The sequence below is a fragment of the Salvelinus namaycush genome, chromosome 5, assembly GCF_016432855.1.
Source record: "Salvelinus namaycush isolate Seneca chromosome 5, SaNama_1.0, whole genome shotgun sequence".
In the NCBI taxonomy this organism is placed as follows: Eukaryota; Metazoa; Chordata; class Actinopteri; order Salmoniformes; family Salmonidae; genus Salvelinus; species Salvelinus namaycush.
The window spans coordinates 27,656,686-27,682,437 of record NC_052311.1 but is presented as its reverse complement, the minus strand read 5'-3'; the positions used below and the strand labels follow the sequence as shown (position 1 = coordinate 27,682,437).

Genomic DNA, 25,752 nt, shown 5'->3' with positions numbered 1-25,752 from the left:
GATCAAAAATTGTCCAGCACTCAAAGGACATCCGGCCAACTTGAAACAACTGTGGGAAGCATTGGAGTCAACACGGGCCAGCATTCCTTTGGAACACTTTCGACACCTTATAGAGTCCATGTCCCGGCTGTTCTGAGGGCAAAAGGGAGTGCGATTAGGCTGGTACTGGAGCCTTGACTCTGCAGGCATTTAAAGCCCAATCCTGTCTGTGTATGTATGGCTCCAGGTGATTCATCTGTGTCCAGACGCCAAGAAGATAGGAGGTGGATACGGCCTGGCTTTCTTCTCCCCTCACAAACTCCTCAGGACCAGCAGTGTTAGAGTACCGTCCTCCGGCCCTGCCTAGCTACATATCAGCCATAGCTACCACATTATAATGCCTGGCTGCATCATTATGTACACTGCAGAGTTGTTGTGTTCTTCTTCATTGGTATAGTATCGCATTCAATGTACCGGTATGCATCAGATCTGTTGTGAACAGAATGCAGAAAGGAGTGTGGAGTACGTCAGGAAAGAAAGGAAAGGAAAAGACACGTTTTAAAAGTATATCTTAATATAAACATTTTATTCAGTGCATTTGGTGTATACAACAAATAATAAACAACTTGGAAGGTAGCAGGCCGAGCGACAGCCATGTACAGGTTGTTTTTCACTTTTGTCCTGGTAATTAGGAACACATGATCCAACATGGGTTAATACACATAGCCTACATCATGCACTATAGCTCTATAGTCCAGAATCCCCTGCTGTCTCCCATGCAATAGATATGTTCACTTCAAAACCTCCCAAAGGAAACGAAAGACAAACCAAGCCTCCCAGTAGCATGTTCCATATGAACAAGGTATGTAGCTGAAGGGAAGGAGTACTTAGCCCAAAAAAGGGTCCTTTTTGTACACAACCGTGTTTGTACATGCCCTGTGCAAGAAAGGGAAGAGTCTGATGTTTCTTTCTTTTTTTCATTTTTTTTTTGTTCACTTTTACAAATATGACATATCCTATAAAATGTTTAAGCCACCTAAAATTCCACAGTATTTTTTTTCATTATTATATATAGAAAATTGTCACCACGATAAGTTACTCAAACACGAAACAAGTCCTGGATGGGGGCCGTCACCATATCCTTATATGGTGAACTGAATCAGCCAATAAGAGTCAACAAAGGGGAACGGGGCAAGGCATGACACAAGCACTGGATTGGAGAACAGACCACAGGGACAGAAGACAATGTGACACAATAGAAACAGAAGGCGGGGACACTGAACAGTCAATTCATACCAAACTCAACCGGAGAGCTCACCAGTAATAATAGCCAGAGTCCCTTCTAACTCTTTTTTTTCTCTCTTTCCCTCTCTTATGCAGTCTCTTTCTTCACTTTCTTTCTCTCATCAAAAATGTACATTAAGAAAAATAATTCAACAACTTCCAGCTGCACCTCTATACTGGCTTGGTGTGACTGCTTAAAGGGACACTCTTTCAGCTCTGTCTTTGGTTTGCTGAAACCCCTTTCACTGTGTAGACAGCTACAAAAACACAAATACTGAGGAGAGGGAGGAGGGGAGAGAAAAAAAAAAAAAAGAAAAAAAAAAGATCTCAGCTAATCCCGAAAATTAGCAAAGTAAAGGTGCAGCTATGGCGTTGTCGCTCAAACAGCGGGTGCCACGCGCTTTTTAGATTCTTTTCCAGGTCAGCTGACTGTAGGCTTTTTTTTAATGCTAGAGAGCTCAAGTCTCTTCTGAGCTTGTGCGCTAGAATGCAGGAGAGCTACCGTTACAGCTGGCTGCGGTCGCAGCTTCGCTAAAGCTGCAACCCCGAGGGATTGGCTTCGTATACATAGAGGCATCATGGATGACATACAGAAACAGGGGACTTCTCCATCTACTGCAGACCCAGCAGCCCAGACCCTCACCAGTTGCCCTGACCACCTGCCTCTTTACCTGCCTGCCTGCCAGATATGACTGGGTAGGTGTCTATATGATCAGGACCTATAAGTAAAAGTAGTTGTTATCTGCAGGAAGTAAACAAAAAACCATAAAAGATGAGCTAACTGGTACACAGTTCTTACCACCAGAGAGTGACCAACAGAAAATGGCTCACGGTGTAATGTGGTTGGCTGTTGACCATATGGTGAGAGATATGGAGCCTAATCAAGTGTGGTGATTGGTTGGTGGTCGTGATGGTGTTTATAGTCGTAATGTTGTCCTGAACTGCCGATGGTTTTGGAGAGAGAAGTCTGCTTGGAAGCCACGCTCTTCGGAGGGTGAGGTGTCTTCTTACGTCTGCCCCGGCCCGCCGACACCCGGCTACGTGGACTCGTTCTGGCTCACCGCCTTGCCTCCGTTGAGCACGGCCGAGGCGCTCCGGGACTTGGTGGGCGTGCCGCTACCGGAGCGTGAGAACTCAGTCAGGTCGTGGAGGGAGGGTTCCCTGTACATGGCCACTGTGGGACACACAGACATACGGGGCAATGGTCAGACACATGGATAAGGCTGCTAGTGTAGATGAGCGGATCTGAGCAGTAGAACAGAATAAAATAGAATAGAACAGAATAGAATTGCATTGTCCACCTGGAGATGCACATTTTCCTCTCTGGCCGGACCAAGTTCTAGTCTATTCTATTGCTCAATTCCCTCTGATCATGTCACTGTATATCTTAACATAATGTACAACCCTGAAATATGCAGAAGGGAGTAAAAAAAGCCAGGACAAGGCATTTATTTAGGACAGAAAGTACTTATAGCCACTGCCTTCCATTAGCTATTCAGGAGCTTGTACCCGTCTCCTTGAAGAGTACTGCAGCACGCTGAGCTAAAGCAAGCTCGTTTGCATCTCTTAAACGTTTCAGAAGAAACACCAGAGGTTCTGATCTCTTTAGTCTTTAGGAGCCACTCCTTAAACAGCCTCCTGCCAGAATATGCTTTGACGTGTGTGGTTCTCTGGGGCTTGGGCCGAAGCAGCAAACTAAACTCTCCAAAGATGCTTCCTTCCCTTAGCCTTGGCTTTCGGATGACAGCAGCACGCTTCACACAAAGAATCCCTGCGCACACACGAGTCAATCAATATTGGACTTCAGTGGGAAGCTGTGTGGGATCGATACTGGGCTTATTAGCCATGGCATTATGCAACTCTAATGCTGGAGGATGACCTGGAGGTCAGTCCATCTCACCGCTGGGGCCGTTCATCCTTAGTTCATATATCTTCTCCTCTACCAATCATCCCTCTATTTCTTTCTCTACTGTATATCTCCCTCTTCGACCTAGCAGCTTAACACACTCACAAGCTTTTTCTCTCTCTCTCTCTCTCTCTCTCTCTCTCTCTCTCTCTCTCTCTCTCTCTCTCTCTCTCTCTCTCTCTCTCTCTCTCTCTCTCTCTCTCTCTCTCTCTCTCTCTCTCTCTCTCTCTCTCTCTCTCTCTCTCTCTCTCTCTCTCTCTCTCTCTCTCTCTCTCTCTCTCTCTCTCTCTCTCTCTCTCTCTCTCTCTCTAAGATGTAGGGAGATAGAGAATAGTGCCTTTTTGTCATGGTTTGTAGATTTGCAATGAAAGCAAAGTACAATTTTCTGGAGATAAAAGCGAGCCCCCATATTTACTTCATTATGACAACTTTATTTTGCCATTTGTCTGCATTTATGCAATTTTTCTTCCTCTTAGACAGCCAAAAATGTGTCATATTTATCACATTGCCTTATTATAGCATCTGTACATTTAAACAATCTTAAAGCAATTATGCCCAACAACTTATTTCCCCCACACATTATCATTCTTCCTCTCTCTTTTCTCTCTCTCTCTCTTTTCCCTTTACCTCTCTCTCTCTCTTTTCCCTTTACCTCTCTCTCTCTTTTCCCTTTACCTCTCTCTCTCTTTTCCCTTTACCTCTCTCTCTCTCTTTTCCCTTTACCTCTCTCTCTCTCTTTTCCCTTTACCTCTCTCTCTCTTTTCCCATTAACTCTCTTGCACTCTTTTCCCTTTTCCCATTAACTCTCTCGCTCTCTTTTCCCTTTAACTCTCTCGCTCTCTTTTCCCTTTTCCCATTAACTCTCTCGCTCTCTCTCTCTTTTCCCTTTACCTCTCTGTATCTTTTCCCTTTACCTCTCTGTCTCTTTTCCCTTTACCTCTCTCTCTCTTTTCCCTTTACCGCTCTGTCTCTTTTCCCTTTACCTCTCTCTCTCTTTTCCCTTTACCTCTCTGTATCTTTTCCCTTTACCTCTCTGTCTCTTTTCCCTTTACCTCTCTCTCTTTTCCCTTTACCGCTCTGTCTCTTTTCCCTTTACCTCTCTCTCTCTTTTCCCTTTTCCTCTCTGTATCTTTTCCCTTTACCTCTCTGTCTCTTTTCCCTTTACCTCTCTCTCTCTTTTCCCTTTACCTCTCTGTCTCTTTTCCCTTTACCTCTCTGTCTCTTTTCCCTTTACCTCTCTCTCTCTTTTCCCTTTACCGCTCTGTCTCTTTTCCCTTTACCTCTCTGTCTCTTTTCCCTGTACCCCTCTCTCTCTCTCCCTCTCTCTTTTCCCTGTACCCCCCCTCTCTCTCTCCCTCCCTCTCTCTTTTCCCTGTACCCCCCTCTATCTCTCTCCTTCTCTCTTTTCCCTGTACCCCCCCTCTCTCTCTCCCTCTCTCTTTTCCCTGTACCCCCCCCCCCCCCTCTCTCTATTACCTCTCTCTGTCTCTTTTCCCTTTACCTCTCTCTCTGTCTCTTTTCCCTTTACCTCTCTCTCTCTCTTTTCCCTTTACCTCTCTCTCGCTCTCTCATGAGTGCGGGGCGATCATTCTCTGGCTATTGCTCTTAACTGTGTTTGGTCCCCCTGGTCGGGCTGTTAAATGTAACCCAAAAGCTATTACAGTGAGCAGAGACTTGGATTTTTAATGAGCTACTGGTCGGTTCGGTCGGAGGATAAGAGCAGCCAAGCCAACCGCAAACCCGTTAGAGAAAGCATCATCACCACAGCTGTCTGTTTGCTGTACATTTCTGCCCTTGTGAAAAAGGGGTTGAAAGAGATTCAAAGCCCAGTGCATTACTCTCCAACGCCCTCCTGCCCTCATTTAGGGACGACAACTTCTTGTAATCTTTTAACCATGATTTTCCGGCCTGTACACAAACAGGGTAACAATATATTTGTAAATCATGCAACCACCAAAGAAGCTTGGAACTTGACGGATACAAATGACGAAACGACTGAATGTCTGATCAGATTTTTCGAAATAAATTGCTACCCGCTTGGTGCTCTCGTCGGTTGAGTAATTTGCGTCACCAGCGGTGCATTTCTTGAATGGGGACTTTTTTTTGTCTAAAAGCTCATCCTTTCATCTCGTGGAAGTGGAGTCCAGACGCTCTCAGTTTTTATCTTGTTCTCTCTGTTGACAGGTAAGCCTGTATCTTGTTCTAGATGAAAGAGCTGTGGCCTTTTCAACATCATGAACAGATCCATCTATCCAGCACACAATCATCCCCCCTCCTTCCATGAGGCACCTGGCTTGGTTGGGTGGAGGTGGGCCGCTTCTTCTTCGCCATGACATTTGTGTTAAAAAGCCTAGCTGTCTCTATTCAAACAGGCAGCACTTTATCATTCCCGAAGCTTTTCGGCATGGACACTGCCAATGCCTTTTCCACTGTCTGGCTCCAATGAAGTATGAATAGCTTTTGGGGAGTGCTCAATGGTCCTGTCCACACACCGTTGCCTCAGAGCAGAAAGCCTGACGGCAGGGGGGCTGAGAGCAGCCTTTCCCCAGGCTGTAGGGAGAGACTACCCGCAGAGAGATAGAGAGAGAAAGAAAGAGAGAGAGAGATTTAATCAAAAAGAAGCTTGGTGTTTTTTCTGGAAAGTCTCCCATTTATACAAATAACCACTGCCAAAGCTCAGTGCTCCAGGCCATAGTGAATCACCAATAAACGTTCAATTGCAATGTAATGGGCTTGGGAGAATAATGAAGAAACTTTCGAAAAAGTAAAGTTACCTAAGAAACATCTCTTATTATCCTTTATTGTAGGGATCCCCAACTAGATTCAGCCGCGGGCCTATTTGTTCTTGAGAGGAATAATTTGGAGACTGCAAATTGACAGCAAGAAGCTCAAACAGATATAATGTCTGACTAAAACAAAATCATTTCAAACCTTGCTTACATTGTCTCTCTATTATGCGTGGGAATACTTGGGAACAGATTTCTCAAATTAAAATAACTTGGAACTGATTTCCTGGTGTTTTTACAGTCTATTATGTCTAACAATAAAAAACATTTGGGGAACCCTGCTCTATTGTCTCCAATATAGAGCCAAGCACCCTATAGGAAGAAAGATGGACAGTCTCACCTTTCAAAGGCTTGGGGAGGAAGTGGGCTGCTGGCTTGTTCTTCTTCACGTGGTTTCCCTTCATTATCTCCCCCTCTTTATTCAGACCGAGGTACCAGCCCCTACCAGACTGCTGCTGTCTGTAGATCATGGAGGAGTAGGTCACGTAGTAGTTCTCAAACACAGACTCTTTGAACTTGCACTCCGGGGTGAAGTGTTCCTGAGAAGAAGAAAGAAAGAGGGAGGGAGCAGGGAGGAGAGGAGAAGACCGGATGAGCCATGGCTGAAGGAGGAGGGTGGCCACTGATCAGAGAGGTTTTAAGAGCCCTTCTCCTTTCTCGCTTTTTAGCAAATGAGAGGCACTGAGACATGAAGCGCCATTACTTAAGATACAAGAGATGACGGCACAACTCAAACACATACACTTGCTTAGAGCGCGCGCACACACACACACACACACACACACACACACACACACACACACACACACACACACACACACACACACACACACACACACACACACACACACACACACACACACACACACACACACACACAGGGGTTGAAAGATCCTTCCAGCTCCATCTAATTCAAGACATTCACCTCTTAATGCTTACCACATTACCACAGTATTTTCAAAGGCTCTTATGTTCATTATAGTAAATCATTCATAGCTTTATGCCATAGATACAACACACCACGATTCAACATTCACTCTCATTTTACTCCGCGGTATTAATAATATATGGGACAATTAATAACAACATTTGTTGGAGGATGGGCACTCTATTTATATGTAGCTTCTATTTGTTAGCCAATCCTTCACCAGACTATCTAGCAGCAGTGTGTGCGTCCATCCGTGCAAGTGTGTTTGTGTGTGTGGCATGAGTGTGTGTGTTTTACAGAGGTTATGTAATGTCCAGGCAGAGGCTCCACTGTCTCTCATCCGCTAATGAATTGGCTGTTCTGAGGAGCACCGAACACAATCTACAGGGGACTCCTGGGAAACTTTAAAAAAGCTATTTGTCAGATTTGGTCCTCTATCTTCCTCTCTCTCTCTATCCCTCCCCCCTCTCTCTCTCTCTCTCTCTCTCTCTATATATATATATATATATATATATATATATATTATTTTCTTTATATATCTTTCTCTTTTTATATATACAGGTGAAGTCGGAAGTTTACATACACCTTAGCAAAATACATTTAAATTCAGTTTTTTGCAATTCCTGACATTAAATAATTGTAAAGATTCCCTGTCTTAGGTCAGTTAGGATCACCACTTTATTTTAAGAATGTGAAATGTCAGAATAATAGTAGTAATGATAATAATAATGATTTATTTCAGCTTTTATTTCTATTTCACATTCCCAGTGGGTCAGAAGTTTACATACACTCAATTAGTATTTGGGAGCATTGCCTTTAAATTGTTTAACTTGGGTCAAACGTTTTGGCCTTCCAAAAGCTTTCCATAATAACTTGGGTGAATTTTGTCCCATTCCTCCTGATAGAGCTGGTGTAACTGAGTCAGGTTTGTAGGCCTCCTTGCTCGCACACGCTTTTTCAGTTCTGCCCACACATTTTCTATAGGATTGAGGTCAGGGCTTTGTGATGGCCACTCCAATACCTTGACTTTGTTGTCCATAAGCCATTTTGTCACAACTTTGGAAGTATGCTTTGGGTCATTGTCTATTTGGAAGACCCATTTGCGACCAAGCTTTAACTTCCTGACTGATGTCTTGAGAATTTGCTTCAATATATCCACATAATTTTCCATCCTCATGATGCCATCTATTTTGTGAAGTGCACCAGTCCCTCCTACAGCAAAGCACCCCCACAACATGATGCTGCCACCCCCGTGCTTCACGGTTGGGATGGTGTTCTTTGGGTTGCAAGCCTCCCCTTTTTTCCTCCAAACATAACGATGGTCATTATGGCCAAACAGTTCTATTTTTGTTTCATCAGACCAGAGGACATTTCTCCAAAAAGTACGACCTTTGTCCCCATGTGCAGTTGCAAACCGTAGTCTGGCTTTTTATATGGTGGTTTTGGAGCAATGGCTTCTTCATTGCTGAGCAGCCTTTCAGGTTATGTTGGTATAGGACTCGTTTTACTGTGGATATAGATACTTTTGTACCTGTTTCCTCCAGCATCTACACAAGGTCCTTTGCTGTTGTTCTGGGATTGATTTGCACTTTTCGCACCAAAGTACGTTCATCTCTAGGAGACAGAACGCTCCTTCCTGAGCGGTATGACTGCACGGTGACTGCATGGCAGTTGTAACGTCCTGACCAGAGTTCTTATGTGTTTTGCTTGTTTAGTGTTGGTCAGGACGTGAGCTGGGTGGGAATTCTATGTTGTGTGTCTAGTTTGTCTGTTACTGTGTCCAGCCTAATATGGTTCTCAATCAGAGACAGCTGTCAATCGTTGTCCCTGATTGAGAATCATATATAGGTGGCTTGTTTTGTGTTGGGGATTGTGGGTGGTTGTTTCCTGTCTTTGTGTTTTGTCTGCACCAGCTAGGACTGTGACGGTTAGTTTGTTTTGTCATTTTGTATAGTGTCTTGTTTTGTGTTAATTAAATCATGGAAAATTACCACGCTGCACATTGGTCCTCAGATCCTTCTCGCCTCTCCTCGTCTGAGGAGGAGGACGACTTAGACTGCCGTTACAGAACCACCCACCAAACTCGGACCAAGCAGCGTGAGTACGAGCAGCAGCGGCCCACTACACAGGAATCCTGGACATGGGAGGAAATTCTGGAGGGTAAAGGACACTGGGCTCACATTGGAGAATATCGCCGCTCTCGGGAAGAGATGGAGGCAGCTAAAGCCCAGGAGCGGTGGTATGAGGAGGCAGCACGGAAGCGTGGCTGGAAGCCCGTGAAGAAACCCCCAAAACTTCTTGGGGGGGCTAAAGGGTAGTGTGGCGAAGGTAGGTAGGAGACCTGCGCCCACTTCCCATGCTTACCGTGGAGAGCGGGAGTACGGGCAGACACCGTGTTATGCGGAAGAGCGCACGGTGTCTCCTGTACGTGTGCATAGCCCGGTGCGGGTTATTCCACTTCCCCGCACTGGGCGGGCTAGATTGAGCATTGAGCCAAGTGCCATGAAGCCGGCTCTACATATCTGGCCTCCAGTACGTCTCCTTGGGCCGGTGTACATGGCACCAGCTTTACGCATGGTGTCCCCGGTTCGCCTACACAGCCCAGTGCGGGTTATTCCACCTCCCCGCACTGGACGGGCTACGGGGAGCATTCAACCAGGTAAGGTTGGGCAGGCTCGGTGCTCAAGGGAGCCAGTACGCCTGCACGGTCCGGTATATCCGGCGCCACCTTCCCGCCCCAGCCCAGTACCACCAGTGCCGGTACCACGCACCAGGCCTATAGTGCGCTTTGAGAGTCCAGTGTGCCCTGTTCCTGCTCCCCGCACTAGCCTTGAGGTGCGTGTCTCCAGTCCGGTACCACCAGTTCCGGCACCACGCACCAGGCCTACTGTGCGCCTCAGCAGGTCAGAGTCGGCCGTCTGCCCAACGCCGCTGCACTGCTCGTCTGCCCAGCGCCGTCTGAGCTGCCTGCACTGCTCGTCTGCCCAGCGCCATCTGAGCCATCCGTCTGCCCAGCGCCATCTGAGCCATCCGTCTGCCCAGCGCCATCTGAGCCATCCGTCTGCCCAGCGCCATCTGAGCCATCCGTCTGCCCAGCGCCATCTGAGCCATCCGTCTGCCCAGCGCCATCTGAGCCATCCGTCTGCCCAGCGCCATCTGAGCCATCCGTCTGCCACGAGCCTTCAGAGCCGCCCGTCAGTCAGGAGCCGCTAGAGCCGTCCGTCAGTCAGGAGCCGCTAGAGCCGTCCGTCAGTCAGGAGCCGCCAGAGCCGCCAGCCAGTCAGGAGCTGCCAGAGCCGCCAGCCAGTCAGGAGCTGCCAGAGCCGCCAGCCAGTCAGGAGCTGCCAGAGCCGCCAGCCAGTCAGGAGCTGCCAGAGCCGCCAGCCAGTCAGGAGCTGCCAGAGCTGCCCTCCAGTCATGAGCCGCCCTCCAGTCATGAGCTGCCTTCCAGTCATGAGCTGCCCTCCAGTCATGAGCTGCCTTCCAGTCATGAGCTGCCTTCCAGTCATGAGCTGCCCTACAGTCATGAGCTGCCCTACAGTCATGAGCTGCCTTCCAGTCATGAGCTGCCCTACAGTCATGAGCTGCCCTACAGTCATGAGCTGCCCTACAGTCATGAGCTGCCCTACAGTCATGAGCTGCCCTCCAGTCATGAGCTGCCCTACAGTCATGAGCTGCCCTACAGTCATGAGCTGCCCTACAGTCATGAGCTGCCCTACAGTCATGAGCTGCCCTACAGTCATGAGCTGCCCTCCAGTCATGAGCTGCCCTCCAGTCATGAGCTGCCTTCCAGTCATGAGCTGCCTTCCAGTCATGAGCTGCCCTCCAGTCATGAGCTGCCTTCCAGTCATGAGCTGCCTTCCAGTCATGAGCTGCCTTCCAGTCATGAGCTGCCCTACAGTCATGAGCTGCCACTCAGTCATGAGCTGCCACTCAGTCCGGAGCTGCCACTCAGTCCGGAGCTGCCACTCAGTCCGGAGCTGCCACTCAGTCCGGAGCTGCCACTCAGTCCGGAGCTGCCATTCAGTCCGGAGCTGCCATTCGTCCTGAGTTGCCCCTCTGTCCTGAGCTGCCTCTCTGTCCTGAGCTACCTCTCTGTCCTGAGCTACCTCTCTGTCCTGAGCTACCTCTCTGTCCTGAGCTACCTCTCTGTCCTGAGCTACCTCCTAAATCATGTGGGGGCCTTGGGGAGGATTCTTAGGCCAAGGTCGTGGGCGAGGGTCGCCACTCAAAGGACGCTAAGGAGGGGGACAAAGACAGTGGTGGAGTGGTGTCCTCGTCCTGCGCCGGAGCCGCCACCGCGGACAGATGCCCACCCAGACCCTCCTCTTGAGTTTTAGGGGTGCGTTAGGAGTCCGCACCTCAGGAGGGGGGTACTGTAACGTCCTGACCAGAGTTCTTATGTGTTTTGCTTGTTTAGTGTTGGTCAGGACGTGAGCTGGGTGGGAATTCTATGTTGTGTGTCTAGTTTGTCTGTTACTGTGTCCAGCCTAATATGGTTCTCAATCAGAGACAGCTGTCAATCGTTGTCCCTGATTGAGAATCATATATAGGTGGCTTGTTTTGTGTTGGGGATTGTGGGTGGTTGTTTCCTGTCTTTGTGTTTTGTCTGCACCAGCTAGGACTGTGACGGTTAGTTTGTTTTGTCATTTTGTATAGTGTCTTGTTTTGTGTTAATTAAATCATGGAAAATTACCACGCTGCACATTGGTCCTCAGATCCTTCTCGCCTCTCCTCGTCTGAGGAGGAGGACGACTTAGACTGCCGTTACAGCAGTCTTCATGGCTGCATGGTCCCATGGTGTTTATACTTGCGTACTATTGTTTGTACAGATGAACGTGGTACCTTCAGGCATTTGGAAATTGCTCCCAAGGATGAACTAGACTTGTCGAGGTCTACAATTTTTTTTCTGAGGTCTTTGCTGATTTCCTTTCACTGAGTTTGAAGGTAGGCCTTGAAATACATCCACAGGTACACCTCCAATTGACTCAAATGATGTCAATTAGCCTATTAGAAGCTTCTAAAGCAATGACATAATTTTCTGGAATTTTCCAAGCTGTTTATTACTTGTGTCATGCAGAAAGTAGATGTCCTAACCGACTTGCCAAAACTATAGTTTGTTAACAAGAAATTTGTGGAGTGGTTAAAAAACAAGTTTTAATGACTCCAACCGAAGTGTATGTAAACTTCCGACTTCAACGGTATATATATCGCTTTTCCCTTTACTTCTTACTGACACTCACACTCACCCTCTCTCTCTTTATCTCTCTCTGTTTCTCTCAAGCACTTCATTTTGTTTCTCTAGTCTACATTGTGCCATATCTCATGCTCTCTTCTACTCTCACCTTTCCATATTTTGTCGTCTCTGATTTAGTCATTATCTACGTTCTAAAGCACAAAGCTGTTTTTTTTCTCATGAAACTCTCCCCAAGACACTCTGATGTGGCTGTGTGTATGTGTTTGCTTTTGTCTCGATTATAGCTGTATAGATTATTCATTAATTACAGCTGGGAGGAGAGGGGCTAGGTGCGTGACCAGGGAAGGGGAATGATCTTTTGAGACAACTGTTGCTGCCATACTACAGCACTGTAATGTTCTTCCTGGTCTCTCTGTTGCCTACTAATTACCTTACAACTGCTTCCTGACTTATTGGCTTCCCAGGAAACAATCTATGCATTCCAGCATGCAGTGGAAGAAATACCAATAAGCTAAACCTGGGGTATTCTAATCTGAGCTTGGAGGTTCGAAGCTATGCCGGTTAGCACCCTTTCATGAACTAATTTAGACCTGGGAAAACAGGTAAGTGGACTCTGGTCAATCAATGACAATGATAAATCAAGTAATCACCAGGGAGAAAGGAAAACCAGAAAAAAAGACACTGGGTTAACCTACAGTATAATAGCAGTCATATGGTAACTTGGCAAGCACTTTAGAAAGGAGAAGAGAATTGGCATGTTTTTCAGATTGGGTAAGTATTACTCAGAAGGCAGTATTACTCAGAGTTTCATCACAGTGGATGTCAGTCACAAGATAGATGACATGTGTCCCCTGTGTCCCCTGGCATGGACACAGATCTGTTGTGTGATCATGACAAACTACAGAATGTGTCACTGTCAGTCACTCAGTCATCAATAATGCCTTCAGACTTTCCAACCACAATACTACTCAAAAGATCTTCACTAGATTGAATGCACATTGTGTCTTTGTCTAGCTATGCATTCACTCTGGGCTGGAGTCTCTACACATGTACAGTGCACTCCACTTACTGTATACAAATCACAGACCTCTTATAGTGATCGAAAACTATTTTTTAAAGAAGCAATTGGTGAAAGCTTCTCTTTGATTCACCAACTCTCTCTCTCTCTCTCTCTCTCCTCTGAACCAATGGCCCCAATGCAGTGCAAGTGGCCCCTACCGTACCCAATCTCCCATCCAGTATCACAGCAACCCAGACGCAGTGAGCCTGTCCCAGGCATGGAGAATCAGCCCTGCTACCTGGCTCTTAGCCAAACTCAGTGTAGATAAGTATTCTCATCTCATATCCTCCCTCGTCTCTGTCATTCCTAGAGACTGGCCGGGCCCAGACCATGGTGACAGGAACACTGCTGATGTCACACCACGCCGGTGACATGGCACCTCCCTGGGAACTTCCTGTCAGCTCAGCCCCAGCTCACAGCTAAGCCGCCATGACACAGGAGGAGACCGCAATCCATTTGTCTAAATGTTAGGAGCACCAGAAGGGCTTAGAGAACAGACTAGGATCAATGAGGTGAGGAACGTCTACAGTAGCATCCCTGTCTACGATGTCAGTTAGGGCAGAGGCCACGTCTGCTGCAGTCAGCTCTGCCTTTGACCACTGACTATAGCCAGCCTCTGTTAGGAGTACAGTCCTCAACCATCCTCCCAGAAAATGGTGGTTTTCCAGTTATATAACTGTTCTGCTAGCGCGCGACCACAGCTAATGATTCGGTTTGAAGGTCAGATTCATTAAACCAATTGAACCCTTGTACCCAAATGCAAATCTGCTTTCGGAGAGAAGGATCGGATTAAACTCGTTTTAGTTCTATCTGGTGAAAGGTAATTAATTATAATTATGTTAATAACATAACCAAAAACAATGCAGGGGAGGTGACAAATGAGGAACGATGTTGAAATTGACGTTTATTTTCCCAAAACACTAAACTGGGTTGAAGGTTTGCAGGCAACAAATGTAAAACCCTGGACAACAACATCCTGAAAACAAGAGTCAGCAGCCTAAAGAGCCATTAATGTCTTTCTCCTGCATGCTTTTCCCCCCTGTTCTTTGGCCATGCGCAACCTGCCTCTCTCTGACCGCCAAGCCCAGGCACTTGTCTTGCCATGTGGAGGCTGAGAGCAGTTAGTTAAAAGGCAGCACGTTTTTCTCTCTCCCTCACTGCTCTTCAACTCTTTCCCACGAGTCCCCCCACCCCCATTACTCACTTCCCCAATGTATCTTCCCGATATCCTGCTCTTCCTCCCTCCCTCGTCTCCCTCTCTCTGTGATCACCATGGCGAGCAAACAGTGTAGCTCGCATGGAGAGGCAAGGCACAGATAGGCAGTTTTAATCCCTGTGCCGTGCCAGCTTGGTGGGAAAACTATGAGCTGCTCAGCTTTTGAGCCAGAAGTCCTGTTCTACCCCCATTAATGAGCTTTTGTGGATTTGGCTCGCTGCGGCGCTCTGGAGTGAAGTGAAAGTCAATGGATGACAGACATGTACAGATGGACAAATTGAGAGCCAAGATGGAAGGGATCGCACGCCAGCCTTGCCTATTTTACTGGAGCGGGCCTATGGAGTACAGAGACATTCAGATACAGATAGGCACAGACACTTTTAGAGCCAAGATGGGATTGCCAGCCGGCCCTGTTCCATTCTAAGGAAGACAGAAGAAACTGACACAAGGAGGAGCCAAGATGGAGGGAAACCCTAGTCCTATTGTATTGGAGTATCTCTACGATCGACAGAGGCAGCCAGATCCACTTGACTGGGCTCCTCCGGCTCCAGTATTTTCTCCCTCTGTCAATAGTAATGGCTAGTGTTCAGTGAAACCCACGGTGCGGTGAAAAAAGGCCCACACCACTTTAATCCCGACTCTCTAGAGGTAGACAGAGTGAGACACATCTCGGCAAATTGGAGCGAGGGAACATCACATCATATCTGCATGGAAATGATCTCAGTCATGTGCCCTCCTCTCCTCCCCCACACCTGGCTGTCTATGAGTGGAGTGGTTTGGGTAAATGTACTTTAAATGATCCCATTAAAATACATGCCTTTCCTTGAAGCACGGGACAATGTAGAGTGCGACAGCAGTGAGCTGATGAGTCCCCTTGTTGAAATGCTGCACAGCTGGAAGGCTTCACACACATCAAGGGGCTGGGAGCTGAGAGATGTGCTTTTAGTGTAGGCAGCAATTATTACAGAGTCCTGTACTGTGCAGACAGTAACAACATCATTGTGTAACGGACTACAGTATTAAATCCCTGTATGTGAACAACGAGATTAAAGATGAAAGAGATAGTTATTCTGTGCAGTGTGTCGTGCAGCCACAGTGGAGACAATCATAGAGATATTACCAAGCTGTGATAAAAGAAAAACACACTGCGTACCCCTCTCACCTCCTATCTGGGTAGCTATGGGGGTTTATGTTGTGTACTGCAGTCAGTCAGTCAGCAACTCACGTTGCTGGGATCTTTATGGTACATATCTCATTTGCTTTTATTGTGCCTGCAAGATGGGGAAACCCCACAGTCTCACCCCTCTCTGCCCAGTCACCATCCCCATTCCCGCCCCACTGTACCTCCCCCAAAGGGTATTCCCTGTCTCAGCGGTGACTGAGTGTGTGTGTGTGTAAAAGTATGAAAGTGATTGATAGAGAAAGAGGAAGGGAGGTGGTGGGGTAATGATGTATGTGTGGGTGTATCAGATTTGCCAAATGCAGGGCGAGGGAGAGCTTTGTATGCATCTCTGTGTGTGGAGTAAAGGTGGTCTAGACTTTTTTTCCCTCTGGTTGCACATGTGACATGCTGGTAGAAATGTGGTAAAACTGATTTAAGTTTCCCTGCATTAATAGTCCCTGCCACTACTGGGTGAGCATTGTCTTGTTTGCTTATGGCCTTGTAGAGTTGGTTGAGTGTGGTCTTAGTTCCAGCATTGGTCTGTGGTGGTAAATAGACAGCTACGAATAATATAGATGAGAACTCTCTTGGTAGATAGTGTGGTCTACAGCTTATCATAAAGTACTCGACCTCAGGCGAGCAATACCTCGAGACTTCTTTAATATTAGACATTGCGCACCAGCTGTTATTGACAAAAAGACACACACCCCCACCCCTCGTCTTACCAGAGGATGTGTGTGTGTGTGTGTGTGTGTGTGTGTGTGTGTGTGTGTGAGAGATCAATGGGTGGCTAAGGTGTGTTTATGTGGGTGTGTGTCTGAACAGAGCGAAGTGTGTGTGTGTTTGTGTGATAATTCTGCCCCTTAGGTCCTGCTCAATCTCTTTTCCATCCCTCTTGGCTCATATCTTTTTCTCTAAACTTCAATCCTTGTCACTGTCCATCTTTCTATGAGCCTCTCTCTCTCTTTCCCCATACACTGCCCAACACATATTTCACTCTCCCTCCCGATTCTCCTATCTTTCCCTCTGTCCCCATTTCTCTCTCTCTCTCTCTCTCTCTCCAGCTCATCATTTGTTCAGGCACTATGTCAGGCTCTTTAATCGTATCCATCCCTCTCTCCCCTGCACGCACCGTTTCCCCATCCCTCCACTTTCAAGGGGGCTGACATATCTCATTCTTTTAAGAGGTGTCTTCGATGCTCAGTGACTCAGCGGCTGTCTATATAACCCTCTCTCCACATACATGCATACAGCGCACATGCACAATCTTTCACAGTGTCTTTCACCATAAACCCTGCCTCTGCTTCCAGACATACACACATAAACACATGTCCTCTCCTCTCCCAGGCATCACAAGCATTTCTCTAGAGGCTGGAGGGAGGGGGTCAGATTTACAGCAGTGGAGGATACCCCAGTCCAGGTTAGCGATAGCGCCTTAGCGCTTTACGACCCGATAGCTTCAGCAAAGGGGGAGACGTTTACAGGCTGACGCCAGCACTGAGTGTGACTTACTGCAAGAGGTTTCCCCAGCCCATCTGTAATATCACTACACACACAGTGACATAGGCATAAATCACTACAGATGTAGGATCTTAATTTGAGACAGTTTGCTACGACAGGACAATAATCTTGCAGCAACAGGAAATGTGAATTATTATGTGGATTATAATTAATTTACATTTTTGTAGGGGTACATTTTTGATACATTTTTCGGAAGGGAAAATCAAGTCTGAAATGTCAAAGTGGAAATTACAAACTTCTGAAGCATTTTTAAACCTCAAATGCACTACAAGTTTTTAAGTTTCTGCATTGCAGGAAAGGTCTCCTTAAACAGGGTGATCAAATTAAGATCCTACATCTGTAGAACTAGCACTACAATACCACAGCCCACGAGCCTCATAGAGGGTAATGCATATTCAATGCCTTGCTGTATCTGTACCATGAAAGAAAACACAATAAATGACCATTTACTCTGAAATTGTAATCAAATGAATGCATTGGTAGAAGTTAAAACCCAATACTGTTGCATGCCGCAAACTGGCAGAATGAGAAATACTACCATAGTGGATCTGATCTCTCCTGTAAGAATATTGGCGCCATTCTTTACAAACGAGCACAAATCGATGGTGCCATTCTCGTGTGTAAACCCAGTGCCCATATCCTACTATATCTGAAATGACACCAATTATGCCAATAGAATCAAGGCTGAGCTGGTGTCTTTAGAGCAGTGTAAAAGCCTGGGAGACTCACAAAGCTAATGGTGTCGCCGCCACTCACTATCCACTCTCCCAAACAAATCCGTCTAAATGCCTTCCCTTTCAATGGCCCCAGTCTTTTAGTGGCAGCGGAATAAAAAGCACCTTTCTCTCTATCTCCAGATAAAAAGTACATTTACAATGTCCATTGGTTTAGAAAAGATTTGGAGGATCTAAGCTGGTGGAAAATACCATTGCAAATAAAAACACACACACACACACACACACACACACACATACACACACTCGTACAGGCACACACCCACTGTGGCTGGTTAATGACTCAGCTCAGTGGAGAGGATCCCTGTGATAGGGAAGGCTATTTTGCAGAGGTAGTGTGCTTATGGGTGGAAAAATAGGGGTGGGAGCCAACTGCAGATCTCATGGCTGCTTACCACCATGCAAACATTAACATGCTCAAACATACAAACACAGGCCATACCCACGGGGACAGAAGAAGAGTATTAACAGTATTACATCTTCATTCTTTCATTTTTGTCAGTAGAACCTAATTATTTTCAGAAACTCTCTGTCTATTACGTAAGAGCTGAACAATTCTAACATCGGCTAATTCTGAAACCAAAACTCCAACGATTCCATTCCTTTCATACGTCTTAGAGTCTCCATATCCACTCGTTTCCCCATCTACTACATGTAGGGATCTTCTTCTTCCCTTTTGAAGGAGGAAGTACCTCACTGGCCCTTCAGAGAAGACTGGAGCCCCAGTAACACACAGGAAAACGAATGACCAAACTTCAAGGCACCTCTGGAAAAACACCACAGAAACTATTTATACTAGTTAGCTCGTCCTTTTAAAGAGGACAGTGATCTCCAAATGAACACGCCAATGATCACCATGTATCACAGGGACACACTATTAAGGAATCAGGGAAATCTACAGTAATACACTCTGAGTGTACAAAACTGCTCTTTCCATGACATGGACTGACCAGGTGAAAGCTATGATCCCTTATTAAATCCACTTCAATCAGTGTAGATGAAGGGGAGGAGACAGGTTAAAGGATTGTTAAGCCTTGAGACAACTGAGAGATGGATTGTGTATGTGTGCCATTCACAGGGTGAATGGGCAACACAAAAGATTGAAGTGCCTTTGAACGGTAGTAGGTGCCAGGCTCACCGATTTGAGTGTGTCAAGAACTGCAACGCTGTAGGTCAACTTGACACAACTGTGGGAAGCATTGCAGTCAACATGGGTCAGTATCCTTGTGGAATACTTTCGATATCTTGTAGAGTCCATGTCCCGACAAATTGAGGCTGTTCTGGGGCCTCCCGAGTGGCGCAGTGGTCTAAGTCACTGCATTGCAGTGCAAGCTGTGCCACTAGAGATCCTGGTTTGAGTCCAGGCTCTGTCGCAGAGGCCGCGACCGGGAGACCCATGGGGCGGTGCACAATTGGCCCAGCGTCGTCCGGGTTAGGGGAGGGTTTGGCCAGCCGGCCGGGATGTCCTTGTCCCATCACGCTCTAGCGACTCCTGTGGCGGACCGGGTGCACGCTGACAAGGTTGCCAACGCTGTTGGTCATTGGTGCGGCTGGCTTCCGGGTTAAGCGGGCAATGTGTCAAGAAGCAGTGCGGCTTGGCAGGGTCGTGTTTCAGAGGAAGCATGGCTCTCGACCTTCGCCTCTCCCGAGTCCGTACGGGAGTTGCAGCGATGGATCAAGACTGTAACTACCAATTGGATACCACGAAATTGGGGTAGAATTTTTTTTTGAGGCTGTTCTGAGGGCAAAAGAAGGTGCAACTCAATATTAGGAAGGTGTTCCTAATATTTTGTACAATCAGAGTAACTAATTGTCAATAGCCTACCTGATTATAAAACATATCATACAGAATGTCTACAGACACTGCAAAATCATTCACCACATCTTAGTGACAATGGTGTGTATGGAGATATTTTCCCTTCGACGACATGAAAAGCCTGTTTTATGATATCTGTATTTTTCAGCAAAGGGGAGAAGACAGTTGTGACAAACTGTGAGGAGCTGAATAGTACATATGAGGCAGGATGAAATAGAACTAGAAAGGGGCAGAGAGGAGAGTAGAGAGGACGGAGGAAAATACATGTTTAATTGATTCCCTCTCTTCCCACACTGTGCCTCTGCTGGATGAATACATTTCACTGGTGCATTCTGGCTCACCCACACATGTACTAAACACTCTTCCTCTCACGCATTCGCTCTCTCACATGGACAGAACATGGATAAGCAGATGACAAAAGCAAACACACACGACCCCAGTAGATGATTATGTAAAAGGTGATATACCAAAATATCATAATGAGTATGCGATGTGAACATGCAATGATATGTACATGTATTAGACATATCGAGAGCTTGGGACTATAAGGTTTCTATCAGCAAAAAGATGCTTCTGAGGTAATTGGCTTTAAAGTTCCGAACCCTCATTGGTTTGAATAGTCTCAGCAATTTTGATATTGTATTCTTTTGAACTTAACATTAATTGAAGTATTTTGAGTTTTATATTTAAGTGATAATGCCCGAGAAGCCGGTGTTTAGAGGATATATTGGCACAGGTGTTGACAATATATCCTCCAAACACCGGCTTCGAGGGCATTATAACTTTTATACAACGGGTTACAAACATATTCAAATAGACATATTTCATAAAGAAATTTATTTTGATGAATTTCTTCATAGTGTTTCATCCTTCTGCAAGATATAGTCCCGACACAAATCTAGGGTTGCTACCCAAGCCGGCTGGTCGTTCGTTCTATCGGTTCGGTTGCCAGAGACCCAGTCGTTCAGTCTTTTTGTTCTGTATCTATGGACGCGATCCAGTCGTTCGTTCTAAATGTTCCATTGCCATACTGGCTGGCAACGTTCTTATCCCTTGCTTGCTACAGTAGCTAGCCAACTACAGCTAATTTACAGTCACATCAAAAACTGCAGCCAGAATAACAGCAAAGTAGGTGCATTTGCATTTGTTTAAGTTGTTTCTAGTGACATTTATTTGGATACATCCATAACAATAAGCTAATGAGGCATGATTTTGCCTGTCATAGAAAATGTCCTCACTCGTCACAACACTGTTGTTCAGAGGAGCTAGCCAACAACACAGTTAACACAATCACTTCAAACTGAAGCTGGAAAGACTGCAAACTAGCTGCACTTTGTTTTGTTTGTTTGTAGACCCACCTTTTGCAGCAATTACAGCTGCAAGTCTCTTGGGGTATGTCTCTATAAGCTTGGCACTTCTAGCCACTAGGATTTTTGCCCATTCTTTCAAGGCAAAACTGCTCCAGCTCCTTCAAATCGGATGTGTTCCGCTGGTGTACAGCAATCTTTAAGTCATACCAGAGATTCTCAATTGGATTGATGTCTGGGCTTTGACTAAGCCATTCCAAGACATTTAAATATTTCCCCTTAAACCACTCGAGTGTTGCTTTAGCAGTACGCTTAGAGTCATTGTCCTGCTGGATGGTGAACCTCTGTCCCAGTCTCAAATCTCTGGAAGACAAACAGGTGTCCCTCAAGAATTTCCCTGTATTTAGCGGCATCCATCATTCCTTCAATTCTGACCAGTTTCCCAGTCCCTGCCGATGAAAAACATCGCCACAGCATGATGCTGCCACCACCATGCTTCACTGTGGGGATGATATTCTCGGGGTGATGAGAGGTGTTGGGTTTGCACCAGACATAGTGTTTTCCTTGATGGCCAAAAAGCTCAATTTTAGTCTCATCTGACCAGAGTACCTTCTTCCATATGTTTGGGGAGTCTCCCACATGCCTTTTGGCGAACACCAAATGTGTTTGCTTATTTTTTTCTTTAACTTCTTCTTAATAGGGGGCGCTGTTTTCACTTTGGGAAAAAATCATGCCCAAATTAAACGGCCTCGTACTCTGTTCTAGATCATACGATATGCATATTATTATTACTATTGGATAGAAAACACTCTGAAGTTTCTAAAACTGTTTGAATTATATCTGTGAGTAAAACAGAACTCATTTGGCAGCAAACTTCCAAATAGGAAGTGAAAATTCTGAAAATGGGTGTCTGTGTAAGGCCTTGCCTATTCAATTGCCTTATATTTATGGATCTGTATGCACTTCATACGCCTTCCACTAGATGTCAACAGGCAGTAGAATGTTGAATGGGGTGTCTAGCTTGATGTGAGACCGAATGAGAGCTTTTGGAGTGACAGGTCCGCCTAATTGGCAGTATTTGCTGCGCACGAGAGAGCACCATATTATTTTCTGAAATGCGTTAGGTAGACACAACGAAATGCTCCGTCTTGGACGTTATTGGATACATATGAGAAAAACATAATTAAGATGGATTTTCAACTGAGTTTGACCAGTTTATTCGACGTTTATTGTGACTTTTGGAATTTTTCGTTCCATGCGCCAAGAGTTCATGGACATGTGCGCTCGACCATGCTAGCCAAAGTTGCTAATTCGACAGAAGAAATGGACATTCTAAAACAAAACAACGATTTATTGTGGAACTAGGACTCCTTGCACTACATTCTGATGGAAGATCATCAAAGGTAAGAGAATATTTATTATTTGTTATTTTGTATTTTTGCGGAATATGTTGGCTCCAACATGGCGGAGAATGGCTGGGCGCTGTCTCAGATTATTGCATGCTGTACTTATTTTTTTAAATCTAACACAGCGGTTGCATTAAGAACCAGTGTATCTTTCATTTGCTGTACAACATGTATTTTTTAGCAAAGTTTATGATGGGTTTTTTGGTTAGATTACGTGACTGCCCAAAATTTCTCCGGACAATTTGGTGCATTTTGGCGCCGTATTCACAATGTAAAACCAGGATTTGTAGCTATAAATATGCACATTTTCGAACAAAACATAAATGTATTGTATAACATGATGTTATAAGACTGTCATCTGATGAAGTTGTTCAAAGGTTAGTGATTAATTTAATCTCTATTTGTGGGTTTTGTGAAAGCTACCTTTGCGGTGGAAAAATGGCGATGTGTTTTTGGATATTGTGGTGAGCTAACATAAATATATGTTGTGTTTTCGCTGTAAAACACTTTAAAAAATCGGAAATATTGGCTGGATTCACAAGATGTTTATCTTTCATTTGCTGTACAACATGCATTTTTCATAAATGTTTTATGATGAGTATTTATGTATTTCACGTTGCTCTCTGTAATTATTCTGGCTGCTTTGGTGCTATTTGTGACGGTGGCTGCAATGTAAAACTACGATTTATACCTATAAATATGCACATTTTTGAACAAAACATAAATGTATTGTATAACATGATGTTATAAGACTGTCATCTGATGAAGTTGTTCAAAGGTTAGTGATTCATTTTATCTCTATTTGTGGGTTTTGTGAAAGCTATGTTTGCGGTGAAAAAATGGCGTTGTGTGTTTGGCTATTGTGGTGAGCTAACATAAATATATATTGTGTTTTCGCTGTAAAACATTTTAAAAATCGGAAATGTTGGCTGGATTCACAAGATGTTTATCTTTCATTTGCTGTATTGGACTTGTGATTTCATGAAATTATATTATATGAATATCCCTGTGGCGCTAGGCTAGGCTATGCTAGTCAGCTTTTCTGATGAGGATGATCCCGGATCCGGGAGGGTGTGCTTATTTTTTTCTTTAAGCAATGACTTTTTTTCTGGCCACTCTTCCATAAAGTCCAGGTCTGTGGAGTGTACTGCTTAAAGTGGTCCTATCGACAGATACTCCAATCTCCGCTTTGCAGCTCCTTCAGGGTTATTTTTGGTCTCTTTGTTGCCTCTCTGATTAATGCCCTCCTTGCCTGGTCCGTGAGTTTTGGTGGGCGGCCCTCTCTTGGCAGGTTTGTTGTGGTGCCATATTCTTTCCATTTTTTAATAATGGATTTAATGGTGCTTCGTGGGATGTTCAAAGATTCAGATATTTTTTTATAACCAAACCCTGATCTGTACTTCTCCACAACTTTGTCCCTGACCTGTTTGGAGAGCTCCTTAGTCTTCATGGTGCCGCTTGCTTGGTGGTGTCGCTTGCTTAGTGGTGTTGCAGACTCTGGGGCCTTTCAGAACAGGTGTATATATACTGAGATCATGTGACACTTAGATTGCCCACAGGTGGACTTTATTTAACTAATTATGTGACTTCTGAAGGTAATTGGTTGCACCAGATCTTATTTAGGGGCTTCATAGCAAAGGGGTGAATACATATGCACACACCACTTTTCCAGTTTTTTTTTTGTTGTTGAATATTTTGAAACAAGTAATTTTTTTCATTTCACTTGACCGATTTGGACTATTTTGTGTATGTCCATTACATGAAATCCAAATTAAAATCAATTTAAACTACAGGTTGTAATGCAACAAAATATTTAAAAAGCCAAGGGGGATGAATACTTTTGCAAGGCACTGTAAATTGCCTGGCTGGGCTGATGAGACAGTGGATTGCTCAGTCAGATGGAACAGAGTAAATAGGCATTTTAACATCATAGAGTTAGTCGGTAGTAACTTGTAGAATAGACACCGGCTGGAATGCAGTTATTTATTTTTATTTTATATTTTTTTTCTCTCCCCTTTTTCTCCCCAATTTCGTGGTATCCAATTGTTAGTAGTTACTGTCTTGTCTCATCGCTACAACTCCCGTACGGGCTCGGGAGAGATGAAGGTCGAGAGCCATGCGTCCTCCGAAACACAACCCAACCAAGCCGCACTGCTTCTTAACACAGCGCGCATCCAACCCGGAAGCCAGCCGCACCAATGTGTCGGAGGAAACACCGTACACCTAGCGACCTGGTCAGCGCGCACTGCACCCGGCCCGCCACAGGAGTCGCTAGTGCGCGATGAGACAAGGATATCCCTACCGGCCAAACCCTCCCTAACCCGGACGACGCTAGGCCAATTGTGCGTCGCCCCATGGACCTCCCAGTCGTGGCCGGCTGCGACAGAGCCTGGGCTTGAGTCTCTTGGTTACTACATGATTCCATATGAGTTTTTTCATAGTTTTGATGTCTTCACTATTATTCTACAATGTAGAAAATAGTAAAAAATAATGAGTAGGTGAATGAGTTGGTGTGTCCAAACTTTTGACTGGTACTTTATGTAATAAAAAAATGCATAGAAGGTATTCAAACACACGTTCACAAACCCACTCTTTCACACTTTCACAACAGCTAGAGCTCTGCTACCTGACCAGAGCCCAATGGGCCCCGACATTATACATTGGGTAAGGGCCGGGTTAGGGCTGAGTTTTCATCAATAACTAGGGTACGGGCAGGGCATCACTAAATTGATCACTAACATTTGGAAGCTGACCCATGTGCATGTGCTCTGCTGCACAGTACAGTCATATCTGACTGAGATCATAACATGGTGTCAGAAGTGTTTCAACCTCGTCAGATTTAAGACAGGAGAGATGATTTCACAGAACATAACAATGTTCCTTGTCGGAGTTTAGAGTAACGAAAAGTAGCTAACAGGTAACAGCTCTCTCATCTCTCTTCGTTGAGCAGGGCAGCCCAAGCGGAACCGTTGCTATGGACACTCACCGACTCAGAGCCGCCATGAGCAGAGTGCATGCAGAGCGAGCTGCATGCGCGGAGAGAGTGGCAGACTGAGAGGAGCAGCTAATGGATTTACTAACGGAGGAAGTTATTTCTGATTTCGAGGCTGGGCCTTAAATTTGGCAGAAGGAATCAGGCCTGGATAGGGTAGGGTCTGAACGTCGTTGGCATGGGTAGGGCTCGGGCTTAAAATTCATGCCTGTGCAGGGCTCTACACAAAGGTACTCAGATGAAGCAACACCACAGTAGCAGCCGTCAGTCTTCCTGGCTAGCCTACGTCCACCATTGATTGGGAATCTCCCTGAAACGCTGGCCAGCCATTGGCTAAACCCCTCAACCCCCCCCCCCCCCCCCCCCCTTCTGTAAAGGGCGGTGCTCCTAGGCAACAGTTTACCATAACAGCACTGAGCACTCAGCCACACGAGGTTATCAGACACCCTGCTGAACAC

General features: G+C 45.6%; 1 protein-coding gene across 2 annotated transcripts in view; it reads right to left on the bottom strand.

The window, feature by feature from the left end:
- Positions 1-2,300: 2,300 nt before the first annotated feature.
- LOC120047469 (fibroblast growth factor 13) overlaps positions 2,301-25,752 on the bottom strand; it is a 100,525-nt gene continuing 77,073 nt past the window's right edge. For both annotated transcript variants that reach the window (XM_038993003.1, XM_038993002.1), the window contains exons 4-5: positions 6,296-6,494; positions 2,301-2,437 (exon numbers count right to left, since the gene is read on the bottom strand). In XM_038993003.1, the coding sequence (XP_038848931.1) occupies positions 2,301-2,437; positions 6,296-6,494 (336 nt within the window). The remainder of the gene's footprint in view (positions 2,438-6,295; positions 6,495-25,752) is intronic.